Source organism: Delphinus delphis, chromosome 7 (genome assembly GCF_949987515.2).
Source record: "Delphinus delphis chromosome 7, mDelDel1.2, whole genome shotgun sequence".
Lineage (NCBI taxonomy): Eukaryota > Metazoa > Chordata > Mammalia > Artiodactyla > Delphinidae > Delphinus > Delphinus delphis.
The window spans coordinates 28174727-28199160 of NC_082689.1; the positions used below are offsets into that span (position 1 = coordinate 28174727).

Consider the following 24434-nt stretch of genomic DNA (forward strand, 5'->3'; position numbering starts at 1 on the left):
CCCTGGTAAAGGGAAAGCAATCTATAAAGCAATATACTTCTCAGTCTTGAACCCCGTGGTCATAAAAACCTTTCTTTTGGTTCTTATCACAAGTCGGCTACGATGGGCTGGTTTCCAGTTATATGAAGCGTGCTCACCAAAGAGGAAGTTAAAAGCTATGCCTTAAAGCATTGTCAAAACCAGCAAAAATGAGAATCCAGATTTGTGTCCTGTACTGGATTGACAAGTCCTGTGAAGAAAGCAGTTTTAAGATAGAGGGGTCTCCGTGGTCCAGGAAAATCAGTGCTTGTGGCATTCTGCTTCACCCACAGCCTCTCTGGAATTCTGGGGCACTTCCATAAAGACATGGATTTTTTCCCCCAAAATACACAGGGCATAAACGAATCATATGTATAGAGACGTGAGTTTCAGGTCAAAAGTTCAGACTGATGTGCTGATAAATTTATAAAACACTAAAAATCCAAATAAAGGCAACTCTAGGGACTCATCCAGAGCCCGAACAGACAGCGTTAGAATATACCAGAGAATGAGGGCAGACTAGACAGGCATTTCCACTGAATGCAGCATGCAAAAGGGATCCATAAAACCCCCTTACGCACCCCCGGGGCCCCTTTTGTGTTGTTCTTGCCAACACAGCAGCCGTCCTGCTATATAGACCCGCTGCGCTGCCGGGGCCCCATCACACTGAACTCACATCATCGTGTCAACCAGCCATGGGGAAGGTAAACGGAACACAAGTGAAATAAAATGGAGCGGGGAAAAATGCCTCTATACAAGATCTATTACGGGGAGCAAATGATTTCATTTTGAATTATACTTCCTTTGCAGATCACCTTCTACGAGGACCGGGGCTTCCAGGGCCGCTGCTACGAGTGCAGCAGCGACTGCCCCAACCTGCAGCCCTACTTCAGCCGCTGCAACTCCATCCGGGTGGACAGCGGCTGCTGGATGCTCTATGAGCGCCCCAACTACCAGGGCCACCAGTACTTCCTGCGGCGCGGCGACTACCCTGACTACCAGCAGTGGATGGGCTTCAACGACTCCATCCGTTCCTGCTGTCTCATCCCCCAAGTGAGTTCAACTTGATTTCAATCATGCCACCTGAGTGTCCTCACTCTGTTAGTGATGGGTGTTAGGGCGAGGGAAGTTTTCCTTTAAATACACCTTAAGGTTAAGTGGGCTTTGGGTATCTGCCAAAGCCCAGGTAGATCCCGGCACAAAAACAGCAGAGAATATAAGGAAGAATTCACTTAGGGAAAGAATTTTATTTTTAATCTTTGCTGCCATTAGGTCAGTCAAAGCTTGTCTGTGACAAATGTAATATCACAATGGGATATAAAACAAACTTGCAAGTGGGAAGGTGTTTAGGCATAAGAAGGCAGTATTTCTAACAAATTAACTTTTACCTATAGTAAAGGAATTTATAATGAACAAATTAGATAGTTTCCACTGCAGACTAGTAAAAATGGAAAAGTCGGTTGTTAATATAGGCTATTCAAAGCTATCTTCCAATTTTGGAAAAGGTAATTTTTCTTAATTTGGAAAATCAGTTGAATTCTCGTTTCAGACTATTTACACAAATTTTCCACCAAAGGATGTGATTTTTTAAAATCCTGTTTTAGTGGTAAATTTATGTGTATATGTATATAACTTTTGGAGATAAGAGTCATATTAAAATACAGGCAAAATACTTATCATTTCCCCCCAAAATGTAGGTTTATCACCTAGGAATCAAGAAATTATGGAATTTAGAATTAGGAATCAAGATATTTGAGCTTGCGATGGATTCTAACCCAGACCTTGAACTTCTTAAAAATTCCATCTCTCACACAAGTAGAAAATGAGCATTTGTTAAATGCTAGTAGAACACAGATCCACATGAAGCGTTCACAGCAATTTCAGAGTCTCAGTTTTGACACTGACAACCTCATGCCCCAACCTGCCAAGTTCATCTCTTGTTTGGTTGCTTTTTCTGCTCTTTCTCTTTGTGGACCAAGCAGACAAGCTCCCACAGGCTGCGGCTGTATGAGAGAGAGGATCACAAAGGCCTCATGGTGGAGCTGAGCGAGGACTGCTCCTGTATCCAGGACCGCTTCCACCTGAATGAGGTCCGCTCCCTCCACGTGCTGGAGGGCTGCTGGGTCCTCTATGAGATGCCGAACTACTGCGGCCGGCAGTACCTACTGCGACCCCAAGAGTACAGGCGCTACCACGACTGGGGGGCCATGGATGCTAAGGCCGGCTCTTTGCGGAGGGTGGTGGATTTATACTAAAATAGTTTCACACTACCATTTTCTCATTTGGAACCTAATAAAGTATTTAGTCTGTATTGTTGGCAATCGCTGGCTTCTGTTTTTCTTTCATTGTGTGCCAATTAATTCACCTGTAAATACTCCCTCTTAAAGGTTGAGGAGTGGATAAGAGGAGGTGGGTTCTGTTCTAGAAGAGCATCAAGGTAGAATGAGTTTTGAACAAGGCTCAGAAGTGGGGGTGGAGAAAGGAGAGAGCCTGTCTGAGAAATAAAGGCAGATCAAAGCGAGAGAAATGGGAGAGGGTGACTGGTGAGAAGGGAGGCATTCAGCTGAGGGCCTAAGGAAGAGCATTCCAGGAGTTTCCATCGGACCCAAGAAGTAGTTGTAAGCCACAGAGTCACAGATGAGTGGTGAGGGCAGCTCATTTGGAAAAAGCCTGATTAGACTCTATAAGGAATTATACTTTTGTTTTCTTTCAAGCACAGTAATATATAACTAATGCCAGGGCTGCCATCAGCCATTGCCATACTTTTGGACTCAGCTGAAGACCCTCCTTCTTATTCTAAAACACCTCCCGACCAGGGTGCACCTCTTGGCCAGTACAGCTGCTGGACCAAACACTGAGTGAATTTTAGAAACTGCACAGCTGTTCACAGTGCTCAGCTAATGCAAATAAATTAATCAGATACACATTAATATTTTAAATAGATTTGCCTGATATAGTGTACCACAAACAATAAAAAGTTCTTTGCTACAAAAAACCAGGCTCAAATTTAAAGGCACATTGAAGAAAGACATAATTTCTAAAGCCCTCTGATTGAAGTAAAATCTGCTTGCTCACAAGGGAAGCCCTGCATATTAAAAAAAAAAATTGAAAATTCTTTCATCAGTAGAAAATTAGTTTATTTTTAACTTGAAGTGTTCCCTCCAAAGTGATAGTCGCCCATAATCTTACTACTTTACACATCCTATCAAGAAAGAAGTGGAGGGGTCCCTCTGATCCCACACTTCATCGCTAGCCCTTCTGCACATTTGGTGGGTACCCTTCTTGAATTTTCCCTCATTTATATAGATATCTCATGAAACACATATTTTTATTTCTTTACAAAAGTGAAATCATGCTGTACATATTAGTCTGCAACTTGCTTTTATCAATAAAATGTAATGTGGTATGGACATCTATCTAGGTCAGTACCTTATTCTGTTAATGGCTGCATAGTGTTCCATTGTTGGAGGTTCCCTAGATTATTTAACCATTTATTCACTGGTGATTGGGCTTTTCCAATTTTGCTTTTCCAAACAAGGCTGCAACGAATATCGTCATACATATACCTTTATCGACACACGCCATAGTTTCTGGAGGATAGAGACCTAGAAGTGAGACTGCCCACTCATAGTGCAAGTTATTTTTTCTTTTAATGGACTGCCCAATTATTAGCCACCAAGGAGCCTACCTTCTTTGAGTTAGGGGCATCACCATTTACTGAGCACCTACCATAGGCTTGCCGTGTACAGCACTGGGGAAGAAAAAACAAACAAAACAAACAAACAGAAGGCATTGTCCCTACTGCCACAGAACTCTACACAGAAATAATACTAAATACTGACACTAAACAATAAATACATAATCACTTTTTTTGGTCAAGTACTTCCCAAGTGCTAAATAATACATATGTAATCACTTGCTTATCCAGTACTGTTGCTAAGAAGTCTTAAGGCATCCCATGGCGCATTTCTAGGGGGAAAAATGGAGCAATATTTATTTATATATTTCTCGTGAGATGTGTTTTTATTCCTTAACATTTGGGGAGGGAAAGTGTTTTCTTGGCATGACATACACATTTAGAACTTAATTACATACCTTACCTTTCTGTGGCACTTTTTTTTTTCCTGTTTTGGAACAACACCGCCAAGGAAAACAGTTTCCTGTGAATAGGAAAAAAACTGTTTTTGACACAGCAGACAAAATGTTGCATCGCAGGAGTAGCCAGTTCCAGCCTTTGGCCTTTTGGCTGGGGAACGGGAGACCAGGAAGGCACAGGTCACTGTTTCTCTACCATGACCTTCTCCAGCTGACCTCCTTTTTTCTCGCCCCTCCTCCCACCTCACCCCCACCTCCACCCCCTAAATTTCTGCCCCTTTATTCCTTTCTCGAGCCCACTGGTCTTGAGGTACAAGCCTCCACTGGAATCCTCCAACGTCTCTCCTATCCCGCAGGAGAAATTTTAACAATCCAGAACTACAAAATCTGCCTTTGTCTTATGCTAAACACGCTTAAGACGCACATACAGCAATTCTAATAACAATCCAAACATTTTATAAATGTCTTATTTTCTCTCTCTTTTTTTCTCTCACACAAAATCACAGGGAGCTTGCAACCCAAAAAGAAGTGGACTTTTTCTTCTTCAGAATTCCAAAAGAGAAATATTGAGGAACCAGGTTCCAATCACTTTTACAGTCGGTTTTGTGCCTTTACTGGTGAATCATACATCTTTAGTAAAGGATTCTGAGAAGAATAAAGATTCATTATAGTTAATGATATTGGTAGCAGACAGGGATGAAAATGCTTGAGTAATTCTACTTTATTTAAAATGAAAATGTCATGTGACACAAGAAGAGTATGATAGTTTTCTAGTATAAGCTCCATTTGATGGACATTATCTTGAAGTTGAAAAAAAATTAGCTCAATCACATAAAAAGCTTATATATTGGACAAATTAAGCCTTTTATTTACAACACTTATGAAAAAATGGGGGCTAAATTAAACTTAGTAACACATCCAGGGGGGTGGGATGAATTGGGAGATTGGGATTGACATATATATTTGATACTATGTATAAAATAGATAACCAATGAGAACCTACTGTATAGCTCGGGGAACTCTACTCAATGTTCTGTGGTGACCTAAATGGGAAGGAAATCCAAAAAAAGAGGCACATATGTGTACATATAGCTGATTCACTTTGCTGTATGGTAGAAACTAACACAACCTTGTAAAGCAACTATACTCCAATAAAAATTTATTTTAAAAAAGCCCACAGCCAGTGTCCCACAGTAAGAAGCAAGGATGGGACTGTAGCATGTCCTTTACTGCTATGCTTATCCTAATGTGGGGAGTTCTACGCAGGGATAACTTTCTTTCTATCTTTCTTTCTTCCTTCCTTCCTTTCTTTCTTTTTTTGTTAGATCTATTTTACTGAAGAATTGTTGATTTACCATATTAGTTTTAGGTGTACGACATAGTGATGCAGTATTTTTACAGATTATAGTCCTTGAAAACTTATTACAAGATAATGTCTATAATTCCCTGTGTCGTACAATATATCCTTGTTTCTTATCTATTTTATACATAGTAGTTTGTATCTTTTAATCCCATACCCCTAATTTGTCCCTCCTCCCTTGGAGGGATAATTTCTGGAATAACTCTAGGACAAGATTTTGAAGTATCAATATCTTAAAAAAACAAGACCCCCCCAAAACTTGCTCATTATATTTTCACATTTTTAAAATCGAGGGGTTCTTAATAATTTAGATTTCCCAGACCAATTTTCTTTAAATAGGACTGCCGATTTTTATTTTGCCAAGCAAGGACATTTGAAATTAAAAACAAAACAAAAATTCAAAACTAAGCACTATCCATTATTACATCATTTTATATTTTTAAAAAATACATTTAAAAAAGAATATTTCAATCCTCTCAAATACACAAGTTTCTAATAAAGTGTGGTTCAGAGCAAGAAAGAATGCCTGAGAATATTGCTTTGATTCATAGGCTTTTTTATTTGGCAAAAACTAGTAGAAACTGAGCAGAGTTTGAAGACTCTTGTCTGAGGTTGCAACTCAATACCTTCAAGGGTCAGGGAGATGATGTAAATACAGGCATACCTCACAAACACTGTGGGTTCAGTTCCAGACCATGACAATAATGCAAATATCGCAATAAAATGGGTTACATGAAATTTTGGTTTCCCAGTGCATATAAAAGTTATGTTTAGGGCTTCCCTGGTGGCGCAATGGTTGAGAGTCCGCCTGCCGATGCAGGGGACACGGATTCGTGCCCCGGTCCGGGAAGATCCCACATGCCGCGGAGCAGCTGGGCCCGGGAGCCATGGCCGCTGAGCCTGCGCGTCCGGAGCCTGTGCTCCGCAACGGGAGAGGCCACAACAGTGGGAGGCCCGCGTACCGAAAAAAAAAAAAAGTTATGTTTACACTATACTATAATCCATTAAGAGTACAACAGCATTGTGTCTAAAAAAAAAACCAATGTACATATCTTAATTAAAAATACTTTATTGCTGGGCTTCCCTGGTGGCGCAGTGGTTGAGTGTCTGCCTTCCGATACAGGGGACACGGGTTTGTGCCCCCGTCCGGGAAGATCCCACATGCCGCGGAGCGGCTAGGCCCGTGAGCCATGGCCGCTGAGCCGGCGCGTCCAGAGCCTGTGCTCCGCAACGGGGGAGGCCACAACAGTGAGAGGCCCGCGTACCGCAAAAAAATAAATAAATAAATAAAATAAAAAATACTTTATTGCTAAAAGAGGCTAACCATCATCTGAGCCTTTAGCAAGCCATAATCTTTTTGCCTGTGGAGGGTCTTGCCTCGTGCTGATGGCTGCTGACTGATCAGGGTGATGGTTGCTAAAGGCTGGGCTGGCTGTGGCAGTTTCTTAAAATAAGACAACAATAAAGTTTGTCATATTGATTGACGGCTCCTCCTTTCACAAACAATTTCTCTGTAGCATGCAATGCTCTTTGATAGCATTTTACCTACAGTAGAGCTTCTTTCAAAATTGGAGTCAATCCTCTCAACCCCTACCACTGCTTTATTAAGTTCATGTTACCAAGTTCATGTAATATTCTAAATACTTTGTTGTCATTTCAACAATCTTCACAGCATTTTCACCAGGAATAGATTCCATCTCAAGAAATCACTTTCTTTGCTCATCCATAAGAAACAACTCCTCATCCATTAAAGTTTTATCATGAGATTGCAGCAATTCAGTCCCATCCTCAGGCTCACTTCTAATTCTAGTTCTTTTGCTATTTCCACCATATCTGTGGTTACTTCCTCCACTGAAGTCTTGAATCTCTCAAAGTCATCCAGGAGGGTTGGAATCAACTTCTTCCAAACTCCTGTTATTGTTGATATTTTGATTTTTTCCCACGGATCGTGAATGCTCTTCATGGCACCTAGAATGGTAAATTCTTTCCAGAAGGTTTTTAATTGACTTTGCCCAGATCCATCAGTGGAATCACTATTTATGGTAGCTATAGCCTTATGAAATATATTTCCTAAATAATACGACTTTAAAGTCGAAATTACTCCTTGATCCATGGGCTGCAGAATGGATGTTGTATGAGCAGGCATGAGAATAACATTAATTTCATTGTACATCTCTATCAGAGCTCCAGGGTGACCAGGTGCATTGTTATTGACAGTAATATTTTGAAAAGAATCTTTTCATGGAGCAGTAGGTCTCAACTGTGAGCTTAAAGTATTCAGTAAACCATGTTGTAAAAAGATGTTCTGTCACCCAGGCTTTGTTGTTCCATTTATAGAGCACAGGCAGAGTAAATTTAGCATAATTATAGAAGACTAGGATTTTCAAAACGGTAAAGGAGAACTGGCTTCAATTTAAAGTCACCAGCTGCATTAGCTCCTATAAAGAAACTCATCCTGTCCTTTGAAGCTTTGAAGCCAGACATTGACTTCTCTTCTCTAGCTATAAAAGTGCTAGATGGCATCTTCTTCCAATATAAGGCTGTTTCATCCACACTGAAAATCTGTTGGTTAGTGTAGCCACCTTCATTAATTATCTGAGCTAGATCTTCTGGATAACTTGCTGCAATTTTTACAACAGCACTTGCTGCTTCACCTTGTACTTTTATGTTATGGAGACAGCTTCTTTCCTTAAGCCTCATGAACCACCTCTGCTAACTTCAAACTTTTCTTCTGCAGTTTCCTCACCTCTCTCAATCTTCATAGCATTGAAGAGAGTTAGGCTCTCCTTGCTCCGGTTTAGGCTTTGGCTTAAGGGAATGTAGTGGTTGGTCTGATCTTCTATCCAGACCACTCAAACTTTATCCATATAGGCAATGAGGCTGTTTCAGTTTCTTCATTAGTGTGTTCACTGGAGTAGCACTTTTAATTTCCTTCAGTAATTTTCCCACTGCATTCACAACTTGGCTAACTGTTTGGGGCAAGACGCCTAGCTTTCAGCCTGTCTTACCTTTCAACCAGCGTATGCCTGCCTCACTAAGCATAATCATTTCTAGCTTTTGATTAAAAGTGAGATACACGTGACTCTTCCTTTCACTTGAGCACTTAGAGACTACTGTAGGGTTATTAACTGACCTAATTTCAATACTACTGTGTCTTAGGGAATAAGGAGGCCCAAGGCGGGGAGAGAGATGGGGAATAGTCTGTCGGTGGAGCAGTCAGGACACACAACATTTATGATTAGGTTCTCTGTCTTATATAGGTGCAGTTCATGGTGCCCCCAATTACAATAATAACATCAAAGATCACTGATCACAGTTCACCATAACAAATATAATAATGATGAAAAAGTTTGAAATATTGTGAGAATTACCAAAATGTGATACAGAGACTCTAAATGAGCAAATGCCATTGGAAAAATGACCCTGCTAGACTTGCTCAATGCAGGGCTGCGACAAATGTTCAATTTGTAAAAAAACACAGTATCTGCATAACTCATTAAAGCAAAGCACAAAAAAATGAGGTATGCCTGTAAGCGAAACAACCTTCTTTAAGATGACAAGGAGTAAGGCTTCCTGGAAGATGGCGGAAGAGTAAGACGCGGAGATCACCTTCCTCCCCACAGATACACTAGAAATACATCTACACGTGGAACAACTCCTACAGAACACCTACTGAACGCTGGCAGAAGACCTCAGACCTCCCAAAAGGCAAGAAACCCCCCCCACGTACCTGGGTAGGGCAAAAGAAAAAAGAATAAACAGAGACAAAAGGATAGGGACGGGACCTGCACCAGTGGGAGGGAGCCGTGAAGGAGGAAATGTTTCCACACACTAGGAAGCCCCTTCGCGGGCGGAGACTGCGGGTGGTGGAGGCGGAAAGCTTAAGAGCCGCGGGGGAGAGCACAGCAACAGGGGTGCGGGGGGCAAAGCAGAGAGATTCCCGCACAGAGGATCAGGGCCGACCGGCACTCACCAGCGCGAGAGGCTTGTCTGCTCACCCGCCGGGGCGGGCAAGGCTGCGAGCTGAGGCTCGGGCTTCGGTCGGAGCGCAGGGAGAGGACTGGGGTTGGCGGCGTGAACACAGCCTGAAGGGGCTAGTGCGCCACAGCTGGCCGGGAGGGAGTCCGGGGAAAAGTCTGGACCTGCCGAAGAGGCAAGAGACTTTTTCTTCCCTCTTTGTTTCCTGGTGCGCGAGGGGAGGGGATGGGATTAAGAGCGCTGCTTAAAGGAGCTCCAGAGACGGGCGCAAGCCGCGGCTAAAAGCGCGGGCCCCAGAGACGGGCATGAGACGCTAAGGCTGCTGCTGCCGCCACCAAGAAGCCTGTGTGTGAGCACAGGTCACTATCCACACCCCCCTTCCGGGGAGCCTGTGCAGCCCGCCACTGCCAGGGTCCCATGATCCACGGACAACTCCCCGGGGAGAACGCACGGCGCGCCTCAGGCTGGTGCAACGTCACGCCGGCCTCTGCCACCTCAGGCTCCGCCCCGCACTCCGTGCCCCTCCCTCCCCCCAGCCTGAGTGCGCCAGAGCCTCCGAATCAGCGGCTCCTTTAACTCCGTCCGGTCTGAGCGAAGAACAGACGCCCTCAGGCGACCTACACGCAGAGGTGGGGCCAAATCCAAAGCTGAGCCCCTGGGAGCTGTGAGAACAAAGAAGAGAAAGGGAAATCTCTCCCAGCAGCCTCAGGAGCAGCGGATTAAATCTCCACAATCAACTTGATGTACCCTGCATCTGTGGAATACATGAATAGACAATGAATCATCCCAAATTGAGGTGGACTTTGAGAGCAAGATTTATGATTTTTTTCCCCTTTTCCTCTTTTTGTGCGTGTGTAAGAGTATGCTTCTGTGTGAGATTATGTCTGTATAGCTTTGCTTCCACCATTTGTCCTAGGGTTCTATCCGTCCGTTTTATTTTTTTTTCTTTCTTAATAATTATTTGTTTATTTTAATAACTTTATTATATTTTATCTTATTTTATTTTACTTTATCTTCTTTCTTTCTTTTTATCCTTCCTTCCCTCCTTCCTTCCTTCCTCCCTCCCTCCCTCCCTCCTTTCTTTCTTTCTTTCTTTCTACTTCTACTAATTCTGTCTACTTTTTCTCCCTTTTATTCAGAGCCGTGTGGATGAAAGGCTCTTGGTGCTGCAGTCAGGAGTCAGTGCTGTGCCTCTGAGGTGGGAGAGCCAACTTCAGGACACTGGTCCACAAGGGACCTCCCAGCTCCACATAATATCAAACGGCAAAAATCTCCCAGAGATCTCCATCTCAACACCAACACCCAGCTTCACTCAAGCTACAGTGCTGGACATCCTATGCCAAACAACTAGCAAGACAGGAACACAACCCCACCCATTAGCAGAGAGGCTGCCTAAAATCATAATAAGTCCACAGACACCCCAAAACACACCACCAGACGTGGACCTGCCCACCAGAAACACAAGATCCAGCCTCATCCACCAGAACACAGGCACTAGCCCCTCCACCAGGAAGCCTACACAACCCACTGAACTAACCTTAGCCACTGGGGACAGACACCAAAAACAACGGGAACTACGAACCTGCAGCCTGCAAAAAGGAGATCCCAAACACAGTAAGATAAGCAAAATGAGAAGACAGAAAAACACACAGCAGATGAAGGAGCAAGATAAAAACCCACCAGACCTAACAAATGAAGAGGAAATAGGCAGTCTACCTGAAAAAGAATTCAGAATAATGATAGTAAAGATGATCCAAAATCTTGGAAATAGAATGGACAAAATGCAAGAAACATTTAACAAGGAGCTAGAAGAACTAAAGATGAAACAAGCAACGATGAACAACACAATAAATGAAATTAAAAATACTCTAGATGGGATCAATAGCAGAATAACTGAGGCAGAAGAACGGATAAGTGACCTGGAAGATAAAATAGTGGAAATAACTACTGCAGAGCATAATAAAGAAAAAAGAATGAAAAGAACTGAGGACAGTCTCAGAGACCTCTGGGACAATATTACACGCACCAACATTCGAATTATAGGGGTTCCAGAAGAAGAAGAGAAAAAGAAAGGGACTGAGAAAATATTTGAAGAGATTATAGTTGAAAACTTCCCTAATGTGGGAAAGGAAACAGTTAATCAAGTCCAGAAAGCACAGAGAGTCCCATACAGGATAAATGCAAGGAGAAATACGCCAAGACACATATTAATCAAACTGTCAAAAATTAAATACAAAGAAAACATATTAAAAGCAGCAAGGGAAAAACAACAAATAAAACACAAGGGAATCCCCATAAGGTTAACAGCTGATCTTTCAGCAGAAACTCTGCAAGCCAGAAGGGACTGGCAGGACATATTTAAAGTGATGAAGGAGAAAAACCTGCAACCAAGATTACTCTACCCAGCAAGGATCTCATTCAGATTCGATGGAGAAATTAAAACCTTTACAGACAAGCAAAAGCTGAGAGAGTTCAGCACCACCAAACCAGCTTTACAACTGCTAAAGGAACTTCTCTAGGCAAGAAACACTAGAGAAGGAAAAGACCTACAATAACAAACCCAAAACAATGAAGAAAATGGGAATAGGAACATACATATCGATAATTACCTTAAATGTAAATGGACTAAATGCTCCCACCAAAAGACACAGATTGGCTGAATGGATACAAAAACAAGACCTATATATTTCCTGTCTAAAAGAGACCCACTTCAGACCTAGAGACACATACAGACTGAAAGTAAGGGGATGGAAAAAGGTATTTCATAGAAATGGAAACCAAAAGAAAGCTGGAGTAGCAATTCTCATATCAGACAAAATAGACTTTAAAATAAAGACTATTAGAAGAGACAAAGAAGGACACTACATAATGATCAAGGGATCGATCCAAGAAGAAGATGATATAACAATTGTAAATATTTTTGCACCCAACATAGGAGCACCTCAATACATAAGGCAAGTACTAACAGCCATAAAAGGGGAAATCGACAGTAACACATTCATAGTAGGGAACTTTAACACCCCACTTTCACCAATGGACAGATCATCCAAAATGAAAATAAATAAGGAAACACAAGCTCTAAATGATACATTAAACAAGATGGACTTAATTGATAATTATAAGACACTCCATCCAAAAACAACAGAATACACATTTTTCTCAAGTGCTCATGGAACATTCTCCAGGATAGATCATATCTTGGGTGACAAATCAAGCCTTGGTAAATTTAAGAAAATTGAAATTGTATCAAGTATCTTTTCCGACCACAATGCTATGAGACTAGATATCAATTACAGGAAAAGACCTGTAAAAAATACAAACCCATGGAGGCTAAACAATATAATACTTAATAACGAAGTAATCACTGAAGAAATCAAAGAGGAAATTAAAAAATACCTAGAAACAAATGACAATGGAGGCACAACTACCCAAAATCTATGGGATGCAGCAAAAGCAGTTCTAAGAGGGAAGTTTATAGCAATACAATCCTACCTTAAGAAACAGGAAATATCTCGAATAAAAAACAAAACCTTGCACCTAAAGCAATTAGAGAAAGAAGAACAAAAAAACCCCTAAGTTAGCAGAAGGAAAGAAATCATAAAAATCAGATCAGAAATAAATGAAAAAGAAATGAAGGAAACGATAGCAAAGATCAATAAAAGTTGGTTCTTTGAGAAGATAAACAAAATTGATAAACCATTAGCCAGCCTTATCAAGAAAAAAAGGGAGAAGACTCAAATCAATAGAATTAGAAATGAAAAAGGAGAAGTAACAACTGACACTGCAGAAATACAAAAGATCATGAGAGATTACTACAAGCAACTCTATGCCAATAAAATGGACAACCTGGAAGAAATGGACAAATTCTTAGAAATGCACAAGCTGCCAAGACTGAATCAGGAAGAAATAGAAAATATGAACAGACCAATCACAAGTACTGAAATTGAAACTGTGATTAAAAATCTTCCAGCAAACAAAAGCCCAGGACCAGATGGCTTCACAGGCGAATTCTATCAAATATTTAGAGAAGAGCTAACACCTATCCTTCTCAAACTCTTCCAAAATATAGCAGAGGGAGGAACACTCCCAAACTCATTCTACGAGGCCACCATTACCCTGATACCAAAACCAGACAAGGATGTCACAAAGAAAGAAAACTACAGGCCAATATCACTGATGAACATAGATGCAAAAATCCTCAACAAAATACTAGCAAACAGAATCCAACAGCACGTTAAACAGATCATACACCATGATCAAGTGGGGTTTATTTCAGGAATGCAAGGATTCTTCAATATACACAAATCAATGAATGTGATACACCATATTAACAATTGAAGGAGAAAAACCATATGATCATCTCAATAGATGCAGAGAAATCTTTCGACAAAATTCAACACCGATTTATGATAAAAACCCTCCAGAAACTAGGCATAGAGGGAACTTTCCTCAACATAATAAAGGCCATATATGACAAACCCACAGCCAACATCGTCCTCAATGGTGAAAAACTGAAAACATTTCCACTAAGATCAGGAACAAGACGAGGTTGCCCACTCTCACCACTCTTATTCAACATAGTTTTGGAAGTTTTAGCCACAGCAATCAGAGAAGAAAAGGAAATAAAAGGAATCCAAATCGGAAAAGAAGAAGTAAAGCTGTCACTTTGCAGATGACATGATACTATACATAGAGAATCCTAAAGATGCTACCAGAAAACTACTAGAGCTAATCAATGAATTTGGTAAAGTAGCAGGATTCAAAATTAATGCACAGAAATCTCTGGCATTCCTATACACTAATGATGAAAAATCTGAAAGTGAAATCAAGAAAACACTCCATTTACCACTACAACAAAAAGAATAAAATATCTAGGAATAAACCTACCTAAGGAGACAAAAGACCTGTATGCAGAAAATTATAAGACACTGATGAAAGAAATTAAAGATGATACAAATAGATGGAGAGATATACCATGTTCTTGGATTGGAAGAATCAACATTGTGAAAATGACTCTACTACCCAAAGCAATCTACAGATTCAATGCAATCCCTATCAAACTACCACTGGCATTTTTCACAGAACTAGAACAAAAAATTTCACAATTTGTATGGAAACACAAAAGACCCCGAATAGCCAAAGCAATCTTGAGAACGAAAAACGGAGCTGGAGGAATCAGGCTCCCTGACTTCAGACTATACTAGAAAGCTACAGTAATCAAGACAGTATGGTACTGGCACAAAAACAGAAAGATAGATCAATGGAACAGGATAGAAAGCCCAGAGATAAACCCACGCACATATGGTCACCTTATCTTTGATAAAGGAGGCAGGAATGCACAGTGGAGAAAGGACAGCCTCTTCAATAAGTGGTGCTGGGAAAACTGGACAGGTACATGTAAAAGTATGAGATTAGATCACTCCCTAACACCATACACAAAAATAAGCTCAAAATGGATTAAAGACCTAAATGTAAGGCCAGAAACTATCAAACTCTTAGAGGAAAACACAGGCAGAACACTCTATGACATAAATCACAGCAAGATCCTTTTTGACCCACCTCCTAGAGAAATGGAAATAAAAACAAAAATAAACAAATGGGACCTAATGAAACTTCAAAGCTTTCGTACAGCAAAGGAAACCATAAACAAGACCAAAAGACAACCCTCAGAATGGGAGAAAATATTTGCAAATGAAGCAACTGACAAAGGATTAATCTCCAAAATTTATAAGCAGCTCATGCAGCTCAATAACAAAAAAACAAACAACCCAATCCAAAAATGGGCAGAAGACCTAAATAGACATTTCTCCAAAGAAGATATACAGACTGCCAACAAACATATGAAAGAATGCTCAACATCATTAATCATTAGAGAAATGCAAATCAAAACTACAATGAGATATCATCTCACACCAGTCACATGGCCATCATCAAAAAATCTACAAACAGTAAATGCTGGAGAGGGTGTGGAGAAAAGGGAGCCCTCTTGCACTGTTGGTGGGAATGTAAATTGATACAGCCACTGTGGAGAACAGTATGGAGGTTCCTTAAAAAGCTACAAATAGAACTACCATATGACCCAGCAATCCCACTACTGGGCATATACCCTGAGAAAACCATAATTCAAAAAGAGTCATGTACCAAAATGTTCATTGCAGCTCTATTTATAATAGCCCGGAGATGGAAACAACCTAAGTGTTCATCATCGGATGAATGGATAAAGAAGATGTGGCACATATATACAATGGAATATTACTCAGCCATAAAAAGAAACGAAATTGAGCTATTTGTAATGAGGTGGATAGACCTAGAGTCTGTCATACAGAGTGAAGTAAGTCAGAAAGAGCAAGACAAATAGCGTATGCTAACACATATATATGGAAGTTAAGAAAAAAAAATGTCATGAAGAACCTAGGGGTAAGACAGACCTACTAGAGACTTGAGGATATGGGGAGGGGGAAGGGTAAGCTGTGACAAAGCGAGAGAGAGGCATGGACATATATATACTACCAAACGTAAGGTAGATAGCTAGTGGGAAGCAGCTGCATAGCACAGGGAGATCAGCTTGGTTCTTTGTGACCGCCTGGAGGGGTGGGATAGGGAGGGTGGGAGGGAGGGAGATGCAAGAGGGAAGAGATATGGGAACATATGTATATGTATAGCTGATTCACTTTATTATAAAGCAGAAACTAACACACCATTGTAAAGCAATTATACTCCAATAAAGATGTAAAAAAAAAGATGACAAGGAGTAATGGGTAGTATGGTGAACTGTGGAAAGAATGAACCAACCCAAAGCATTACCAAAAACATCTAAACACTGTGTCAGCCAAGCGAAATACATCTCCAAGTCCACAGCCCTCAAGGCTGTTCTTATTTCCACATTGGTGTGAAAACTGGGAAGATCCACCAACAATGGACATCACAGTAGTTTCCAGTGAATCCTCCCCCACCATGAAACGCCTTGGTACCATGTAAGCCCTCGAAACCCAACCATAGAGCCTGGGTAAGTGAGGAGAGGAAATCCCAACAATGAGTAAAGTTAAATTTTCTCTCCATCCCAGTGGAATGAGACTTAGATTCATAAAATATTCTGAGTTACAGAAAATAAGGAAAGTGGTATTTCTTATACACTTCATTTTGTAGACTATTTACACTAGCTACACAAATCATTAACCCTGCATGCAGCAAAATCTGAACCTGAACTAGTCTCTTTTTTCTTCACTTTTGTTTGAAACCATGTGAATATTTATAGAGTGACAAAGGGTTACTTCCTGGACCAGAGCTCAGGACAACAGGGTGTTTCTTCTCTCTTGTTCTCCCTGCAAAGACAGTTGCTATCATTCATTCCAGGCAACTGGTGTAGAGCGCTGCTTCTGTGCCACAGGTGCAAGGAGTGTCAGGTCTCAACCTATGTTCACTTAGCACACTAAGTACAATTTGGGACTTAGGTTTTATACACATCTGTCACTCCCAGAATTTTCTGTAGAGCACTGAAATTAAGCCACATTTTGGCCCACAGCATTCACATTTCAATTCTATGAGAAGAGTAGGGGGTTTTCCCAATTTCTTTCTCCAGGCTGAAATAAAGCCTTCTGTCTTCCCGGTTAATGAAAAAGCCAAGCCCAAAGTGCCCTTGTTTTGGTCCTCCAGTTGGATCCTAAATTTCGGCTGTAGCTGCATGTCAGCTGAAGTGGTGGTCCCCACTGACACCCCCATGCTGCTCCTCTAGACGCTCTCTGGGACTCTGCATTAGGGTTCTCATGTTCTACTGTTTTCACCCATGAACACACTCCCTACAGAAACAGCTCTGAGCAAAATGAGGGGTTTTTAAAAATTTATTATTATTTTTCATTCTTATTTTTTTCATTTTTAATTAAAATGATTTTTATTCTTTAGATTCTGGCTGCATATATTCCACTAGGCTAACATAAGTAACTCTGCAAATACATGCCTTTACATACTGGATAACAAGAACTGAAACACCATATTATACATAGTTGGTGTCTAATTGATAAATATCAACTTACAAAGATTTATGACCCAAAGGAAAGACAAAGTATTTCAATGAGTCAACATAGGACTGTGACTAATTCTTTGAACATCAAAGAGGCTAAAGGCATAGGTCATCTTCCCCTCCAGCGCTCTTTCCAGTCCATCAGACTATCCTCTTCCAGGCTGATAAATACTTTCTAAAGTCTTCCTAGAGTCCAAGCTTCTAGATGTTTATTCCTCCCTCTCGCTACACCATTCCAGCTATAGCTCCTCTTTGTGTTCGTGCAATTAATTTCCTCTAAGTCAAAAGCTTTGTGTACTCTTGTTCCCCATAGAACAAACGTGTATCTAGATCCTACCAGAAATGGGTTTCTTAGGAATTTGGTTTTCTTTTATAAATAACCTAAGAGGTAATCTGATTTTGTATTTTAAAAGTATTACTTTTTCTTATTTCCTTAAGCTTTTAGAAATTTCCCTTTTCGTTCTTCTTTCTAAGATTAATCATCTTAAAACTATTCTCCCTTTTGAATTACAAGTAACCAAGATAAAACCTCCAATCTTCAGTCTACTTCCACGTATGACTGCAACAAAATCAGACCAAATACTAAAGATCTGCATTTGCTGTTTTTTTTTTTACCACACTGAAAGTTTGAAATTTTGTGAACCTTCTTGGTAAAACATTCCAATTTCTTGCACCCTTTAATGAGGAAGCTCTCTTAAAAGACTAATTTGAAATTTTCAGTATTCAGTGCAGGTCATTTCCTTCTTATTAACCTTCGTATTCAATATTATGGCACATACTTCGTACAGATCAGTTTATATTTGCCGTATTAAGACTCTGACTTTTTTGCTCCACCGCTTTTTGTTTTGTTTTGTTTTTCCCCAACCCATACAAATAAAAGAGTGGACTATATATGAAATGGCTGAAGTTCTACTTCTATTATTAAATAGACAATGTCCCAAATTACTTTTTTTTTTTTTTTCCAAACTGTCTCAATAGCATCAGCTAGTGATAGAAACTCCAGAGAGAATGGGACCAAAACCCACAATGAGCCCCATGGACTCTGACAGCAAAGAGAAAAAAGAGTACACGAAAATCCCCTCCTCACGCGGGGGCGCCTTTTGTGTCGTTCCTGCCAACGCAGCAGCCCTCCTGCTATATAGACCCGCGCGCCCGCCCCACCGCACTGAACTCGCATCCCCGCATCCAGCAGCCATGGGGAAGGTGAGCCCCGCGCCGGCGGGAGGGGCCCGCAGCCGGGCTGGAGCCCAGGCCTCTGAGCCCTGTCCTTCCCTTCCCTGCAGATCACCTTCTACGAGGACCGGGGCTTCCAGGGCCGCCACTACGAGTGCAGCAGCGACCACGCCAACCTGCAGCCCTGCTTCGGCCGCTGCAACTCCATCCGGGTGGACAGCGGCAGCTGGATGATCTATGAGCAGCCCAACTACCTGGGCTGCCAGTACTTCCTGCGGCGCGGCGACTACCCCGACTACCAGCAGTGGATGGGCCTCAACGACTCCGTCCGCTCCTGCCGCCTCATCCCCCACGTGAGTCCAGTTCCATATCATTCTGGTTCACTTTGGACCCAGAATGGATAGTTTCAAGCAAAGGTTAAATATTTGAAGTAGTGATCATTTAGAATAATTGAGAGTTTGGGGAAAAGGTAAGCTATGGTATATTAGTTCAATATAATTTGCCTTGAACAGAAGTAAATTGTTGCCCAGGTACCAGTTAATCAACAAATATTTATTAAGAATGTATCCGCTGCCCCGGGCATGTATAAAATAGAGGTCCTGACCTGGAATCATTTACAATGGAGTTGTAGAAAAAACACTAATATCCAACAGAAAAATAATTAGGTGCTAGTGAGTTTCTGAGCTGACAGGAGTTGAAAAGGAAAATTTTACAAGGGTTCATTCTTGTAAGACTCTTTCCCCTTTTTGCCTCCCAATTGCATGTTTTGGTTTTCCCCACCTGTACAAATAAAAGTACTTTTTCTCAGTAGAGAGCAATGCAGAGATTTTATACACAGGCTACAAATAATTCATACGTGTCTTAAAACACTAAGGTTTTTTAAAAATTAGTCCTTGGGCTTACTCATTTTTCTTTCCCATTTTTCCTCATTCTATTCATAAATTACTAAATGAAAATCAAGTATGTAACTGAGAGATTTCAGATGTTTCACTTTGCTTTCCACAGAAACAAAAGCATCTAAGCCCTTGGTGATTTTTCCAAGATTTATTTTAAACTCAATGTAGAGTAATTCATTTCATAAACGGACTTTACTGTTCAAAGACACATGCTTGAAAATTTAAAATAATTCTTCAAAATGGCAAAAATAGTCATAAGCTGTTAAGGATTTGGGTTTCTCTATGGTACAGTGTCCTGAGCGTGATTAACAGTTCATCCTGGGAAATATTTGAATATATTAAAGAGTGAGATTTCCTTCTTAATTTTTAGTCACACTTTATGATCTTGGAAAGGTACTGAATCTCCACCTTTGAAAATGAAGAGTATACAAAGATTCAGAAATAATTCATTTTTACCATATATTTGAAAATGGCTTGAGCTGGTCCTCACCAAACTGAATGGCATGAATGTGTTGGAATCATTTCATGGTTTGCTTTTCTCCTCTTTCCACCTCCGGATGGGCCAGGCTGGCTCTCACAGGATCAGACTTTATGAGAGGGAAGATTACAGAGGCCAGATGATAGAGATCACTGAGGACTGCTCCTCTCTTCAGGACCGCTTCCACTTCAATGAGATTTACTCTCTCAATGTGCTGGAGGGCTCCTGGGTCCTCTATGAGTTGCCCAGCTACCGGGGAAGGCAGTATCTGCTGAGGCCGGGGGACCACAGGCGCTACCATGACTGGGGGGCTGTGAATGCTAAAGTGGGCTCCTTGAGGAGAGTCATAGATTTCTACTGAAATAAGTGCATCATTTCTCAATCTGGAAAGTAATAAAATATTTTCTGTTTTCCTGGCAATGGTTTGCTTGTATTTTTCCTTTTGTCCTACATTTATTATTTTATTTATACACTCACACACACACACGCACATACACACGAGATGCACGTGGAAATCAAGGTGTGTGATCTACGGGTAACAAAGAAAATTCTCACAATAGAACTATGTTTTCAAATGAAGCAGAACTTTACAGTTTACAAAACACTTCATAATACATTATCTTATTTGATTCTCTGGCCTTTAAACATATTGCTTCTTCAAACCAGATAGTGAGATATCTCTTCAGTTTTTCTTTGAGGAGTGAGGATCTGAAAGCTGAGGTTCAGAGATAGTGTGACCCACTTCTTAAATCAGGGATTCTGAAGCTGGCTACAATGGGCTTCAGAAGATTTTTTAATTCCCTAAATTGTATGTAAAATTGAGTTCACAACTCTCTGGCAGGCGGACTCTTTTTTTTTCTCCTTTCATTATTTTGCCTTTTTTTTTTTTTTTTTTCTTTCCCGTTTGATTTTGATGCTGAACTGGTCTCATGACACTCTCTGGACATTGAAACATTCAGTGGAGGAATGCTGATGGGGAGAGAGGAGATGGTTCTGGAAAAATGTTTGCCTTCCTAATGAAAGGGAGCAGCTGCCCTGGTTCCACAATTCCCTCTTATTTCAGACATTTACACTCAAGAGCTGACAAGTACGAGGGAAATGTCACAGTTTCAGAAATGCTGGCCTTGATGTGGTCAAGCCCCTGAATCAATGTTTATTAGTCAGGGCTCTCCAGAGAAACAGAACCCATAGGATCTATATAGATATAGATGAGGAGATTTATTATAGGAATTGGCTCATGTGATTATAGAAATTGAGAAGTCCCATTATCTGCAAGCTAGAGAATCAGGAAAGCTGGTGGAATAGTTCAGTCTGAGTCCAGAGGCCTGAGAGCCAGGAATGCTGATGTCTGAGGGCAGAAGGAAGAGGGAGTTCATCCTTCCTTCTCCTTTTTGCTCTATTCAGGCCCTCAGCAGATTGGATGGTCTTCTCTACTCAGTATACTGACCCAAATGCTAATCTCTCCCGGAAATACCCTCACAGACACACCTAGAAATAATGTTTTACCAGCTATCTGGGTGTCCCTTAGCCCAGTCAAGCTGACATAAAATTAACCATCACACAATGCCAGCAACCCTTTACCTTGAGACTTCTTGTAATGGGAGTAAAATAAACCCACATTTGATTACGGCACCACCATTGGGTGTTCTTTTATTTGTAGTTCAATACACATTTCTAGCTGACACAGAGCACATGTGACTTTTTCCGAGGTGACTGTTTAGAACTTTATTCAGAGTCTCAAAGAAATTCCTAATGGAAAATCCCCCCCGCCAAGAAGAAGGGAGAGAGGGAGGGAGGAAAGCAAGTCACTACAGCACAACGAAGTAATGTGGTGTTTAACATATTTCAGACCTGGAGGTCATCTAACGTAGATCACTCATTCATTTTATGTAAGGTAAACTAAGGTTCAATTCTAATTTCAAACAGTTAATAATAGAAGTGGCATCAGAATTCAGAACTCACAGCTCAGAAAATCAGTGCTTTTCCATTGTGGAATCAGGAAGATGCTTGTCAAAATAACGACAGCACCAGCTTACAGATTCTTACCATGAGGTAAGCAACCAACCAACAAGGAACTGAATTAAATATATAGGATAATCCAAAGCTGCATTCTCTGTCCATATAAATGCACACATGATACACACACAGTAATATATATTTATATAACTGTATACATACACTCTCCATATGTGTGTGTATCTGTGTGTGTTAGTATATTGCCTGTGTAAGGTTATAGGGAAGTATAGCACTATATTCACTTACATTAGTTCTTCTACTGCTTGTTTTCTTACTTGCACCCTCATTGCTAGAATCTTAGAAAGGAGTGGCGACTACGTTTGTACTCAAAGACTGATCTGATCAAGTCAGTTCCCTGATTAAAAACCTTTGATATTGCTCCACTGACCACAGGGAAAAATTCTACCTTTTTCAAGAAACTGGCCCCAACCTACCTACTTCCTCTCTTATTACCTGACCCCAGTTGTCCTTTACTCCATCTCATCCAAGTCATCCAATCACGTTAAGTCACCCAATCACATCCAATCTCTGAGTTTTCTCACATCTTTTCCTCACCCAGATTACTTTTCCCCACCTTCTACCCAGTAAGCTACTCATCTCCAAAGCTTGATCAGAATTCACCCCAATCCCTTGGCCAAAAATGGATCTGAATCAGTTAGCATACATTAGACCGAAAGTAGCCAAAACACCATAGCAATAGATAAACAATGTGGAAATCTATTAGCTCACATGATAGGAAGTCCTAGGGTAGCACGGAATTTAGGAATGGTTAGTTCAGCAGCTCAACAATATCGTCAGGGCCCCAAGTTTTGTCCATCTCCCACCATAGCATCAACCTGAAGCTGGTGTCCCTGGAAACCATAGCTGCTAGCTGCAAGCAGGGCAATACACAAGGAAGGTTGGGTGAAGGAAATCAACCAACAAGCTTTGCCTACAGCACAACTGTGCCCAGAGCACTAATTCCCAAGATTAAAGAGGACCTTGAAATATTATCAGTTCTTGAATGTAAGCTTTGGTGGTGTAAGATAGTCAGAATGGAATGAATAAAGGGAGAAAGAGGAAGAAAGCCCAAGAAGGGAAATGTAAAAAAAATTTTAAGACATTAATTATATTAATTATTCCCTTCTTATAAAGTAAGAGGACTATAAGTAAGTTAAAATAAACTCTGTTTTAAATGCTTTTTAATTCCCTTTCAACCACTAGGAGTTATCCGATTTTAATGTTTTCTTACAACCACAGTAGATTTTGTGTGTGTGTGTGCGCTGCACTGTGAGGCTTGTGAGATCTTACTTCCCCAACCAGGGATTGAACCTGGGCTCTTGGCAGTGAGAGCGTGGAGTCCTAACCCACAGTAGCATTATTGAAATCAAGAAATTAATATTGAAAAAATTCATATTGATTCCCTTCTTTTCTTGTTGCTCATGGAAGATGCTTTAAATTGTAGTAAAATATACATAACATAAAATTTACCATTATAACCATTTTAAGTGTACAATTCAGTGGCATAAAGCACATTCACATCATTGTGCAACCACCAGCACTATTCATCTTCAGAAATTTTTCATCATCCCAAACTGAAACTCTGTACTCATTAAACAATAACTGCCCATTCCCAGCTTCCCCCAACCCCTAGTAACCACCCTTCTACTTTCTTTCTTTATAAATCTGACTATTCTAGGTATCTCAAATGCATTGAATCATATAATATTTGTCCTGTGTCTGGCTCATTTCACTTAGCATAGTGTTTTCAAGGTTTGTTCACGTTGTGGCATTTATCAAAATTTCATTCCTTTTTAATGCTGATTAATATTCCATTCTATGCATATACCACATTTTGTGTACCCATCCGTTCTTAAATGGGCATTTGAATTGTTTCTTCCTTTTGGGTGTAATAAAGAATGCTGCTATGATCATTGGGGTACAAAGAGCTGTTCAAGTCCCTGCTACCAATTCTTTTGGGTATATGCCTAGAAGTGGAATTGCTAAATCATATGGTAATTTGATGTTTAATCTTTAAGGAACTACCATACAGTCTTCCACAGTGGCTGTACCAATTTACATGCTCATCAGCAATGCACAAGCTTTCCAATTTCTCCACATCCTCTCTAAGACTTGTTGTTTTCTGTTTTGATTTTGCTTTTTATACTAGCCATCCTAATGGATGTGGAGTAGTATCTCATTGTAGTTTTGATTGTATATCCCTAATGATTAGTGATGTTGAGCATCTTTCCATGTGCTTATTGGCCATTGTATTATTTTCTTTGGAGAAGTGTCTATTCAAGCCTTGTTTTTCAATTGGGTTTTTTTTTTTTTGGAGGTGGGTGTTTTATTGTTGTTGAGTTACAGCAGTTCTTTATACATTTTGAATATCAATCCTTTATCATATATGATTTGCAAATACTT

General features: G+C 40.6%; 2 protein-coding genes across 2 annotated transcripts; both read left to right on the forward strand.

The window, feature by feature from the left end:
• Positions 1-713: 713 nt before the first annotated feature.
• LOC132428037 (gamma-crystallin C) lies at positions 714-2273 on the forward strand. The gene is made up of 3 exons (XM_060015576.1): positions 714-722; positions 829-1071; positions 2001-2273. Exons 1-3 carry the CDS (start codon positions 714-716, stop codon positions 2271-2273), a joined length of 525 nt encoding a protein of 174 aa, XP_059871559.1.
• A 16389-nt stretch (positions 2274-18662) lies between these two features.
• On the forward strand, positions 18663-20376 carry LOC132428038 (gamma-crystallin D). The gene is made up of 3 exons (XM_060015577.1): positions 18663-18671; positions 18752-18994; positions 20104-20376. The coding sequence occupies exons 1-3, from the start codon at positions 18663-18665 to the stop codon at positions 20374-20376; spliced, it is 525 nt and encodes a 174-aa protein (XP_059871560.1).
• The last annotated feature ends 4058 nt before the right edge of the window (positions 20377-24434 follow it).

Bases quoted from the DNA above. Each gene is read 5' to 3' on its own strand.
- LOC132428037 (XM_060015576.1), top strand. The intron at 1,072-2,000 runs GTGAGTTCAACT...TGGACCAAGCAG, and splicing joins CCTGCTGTCTCATCCCCCAA to ACAAGCTCCCACAGGCTGCG.
- LOC132428038 (XM_060015577.1), top strand. The intron at 18,995-20,103 runs GTGAGTCCAGTT...CGGATGGGCCAG, and splicing joins CCTGCCGCCTCATCCCCCAC to GCTGGCTCTCACAGGATCAG.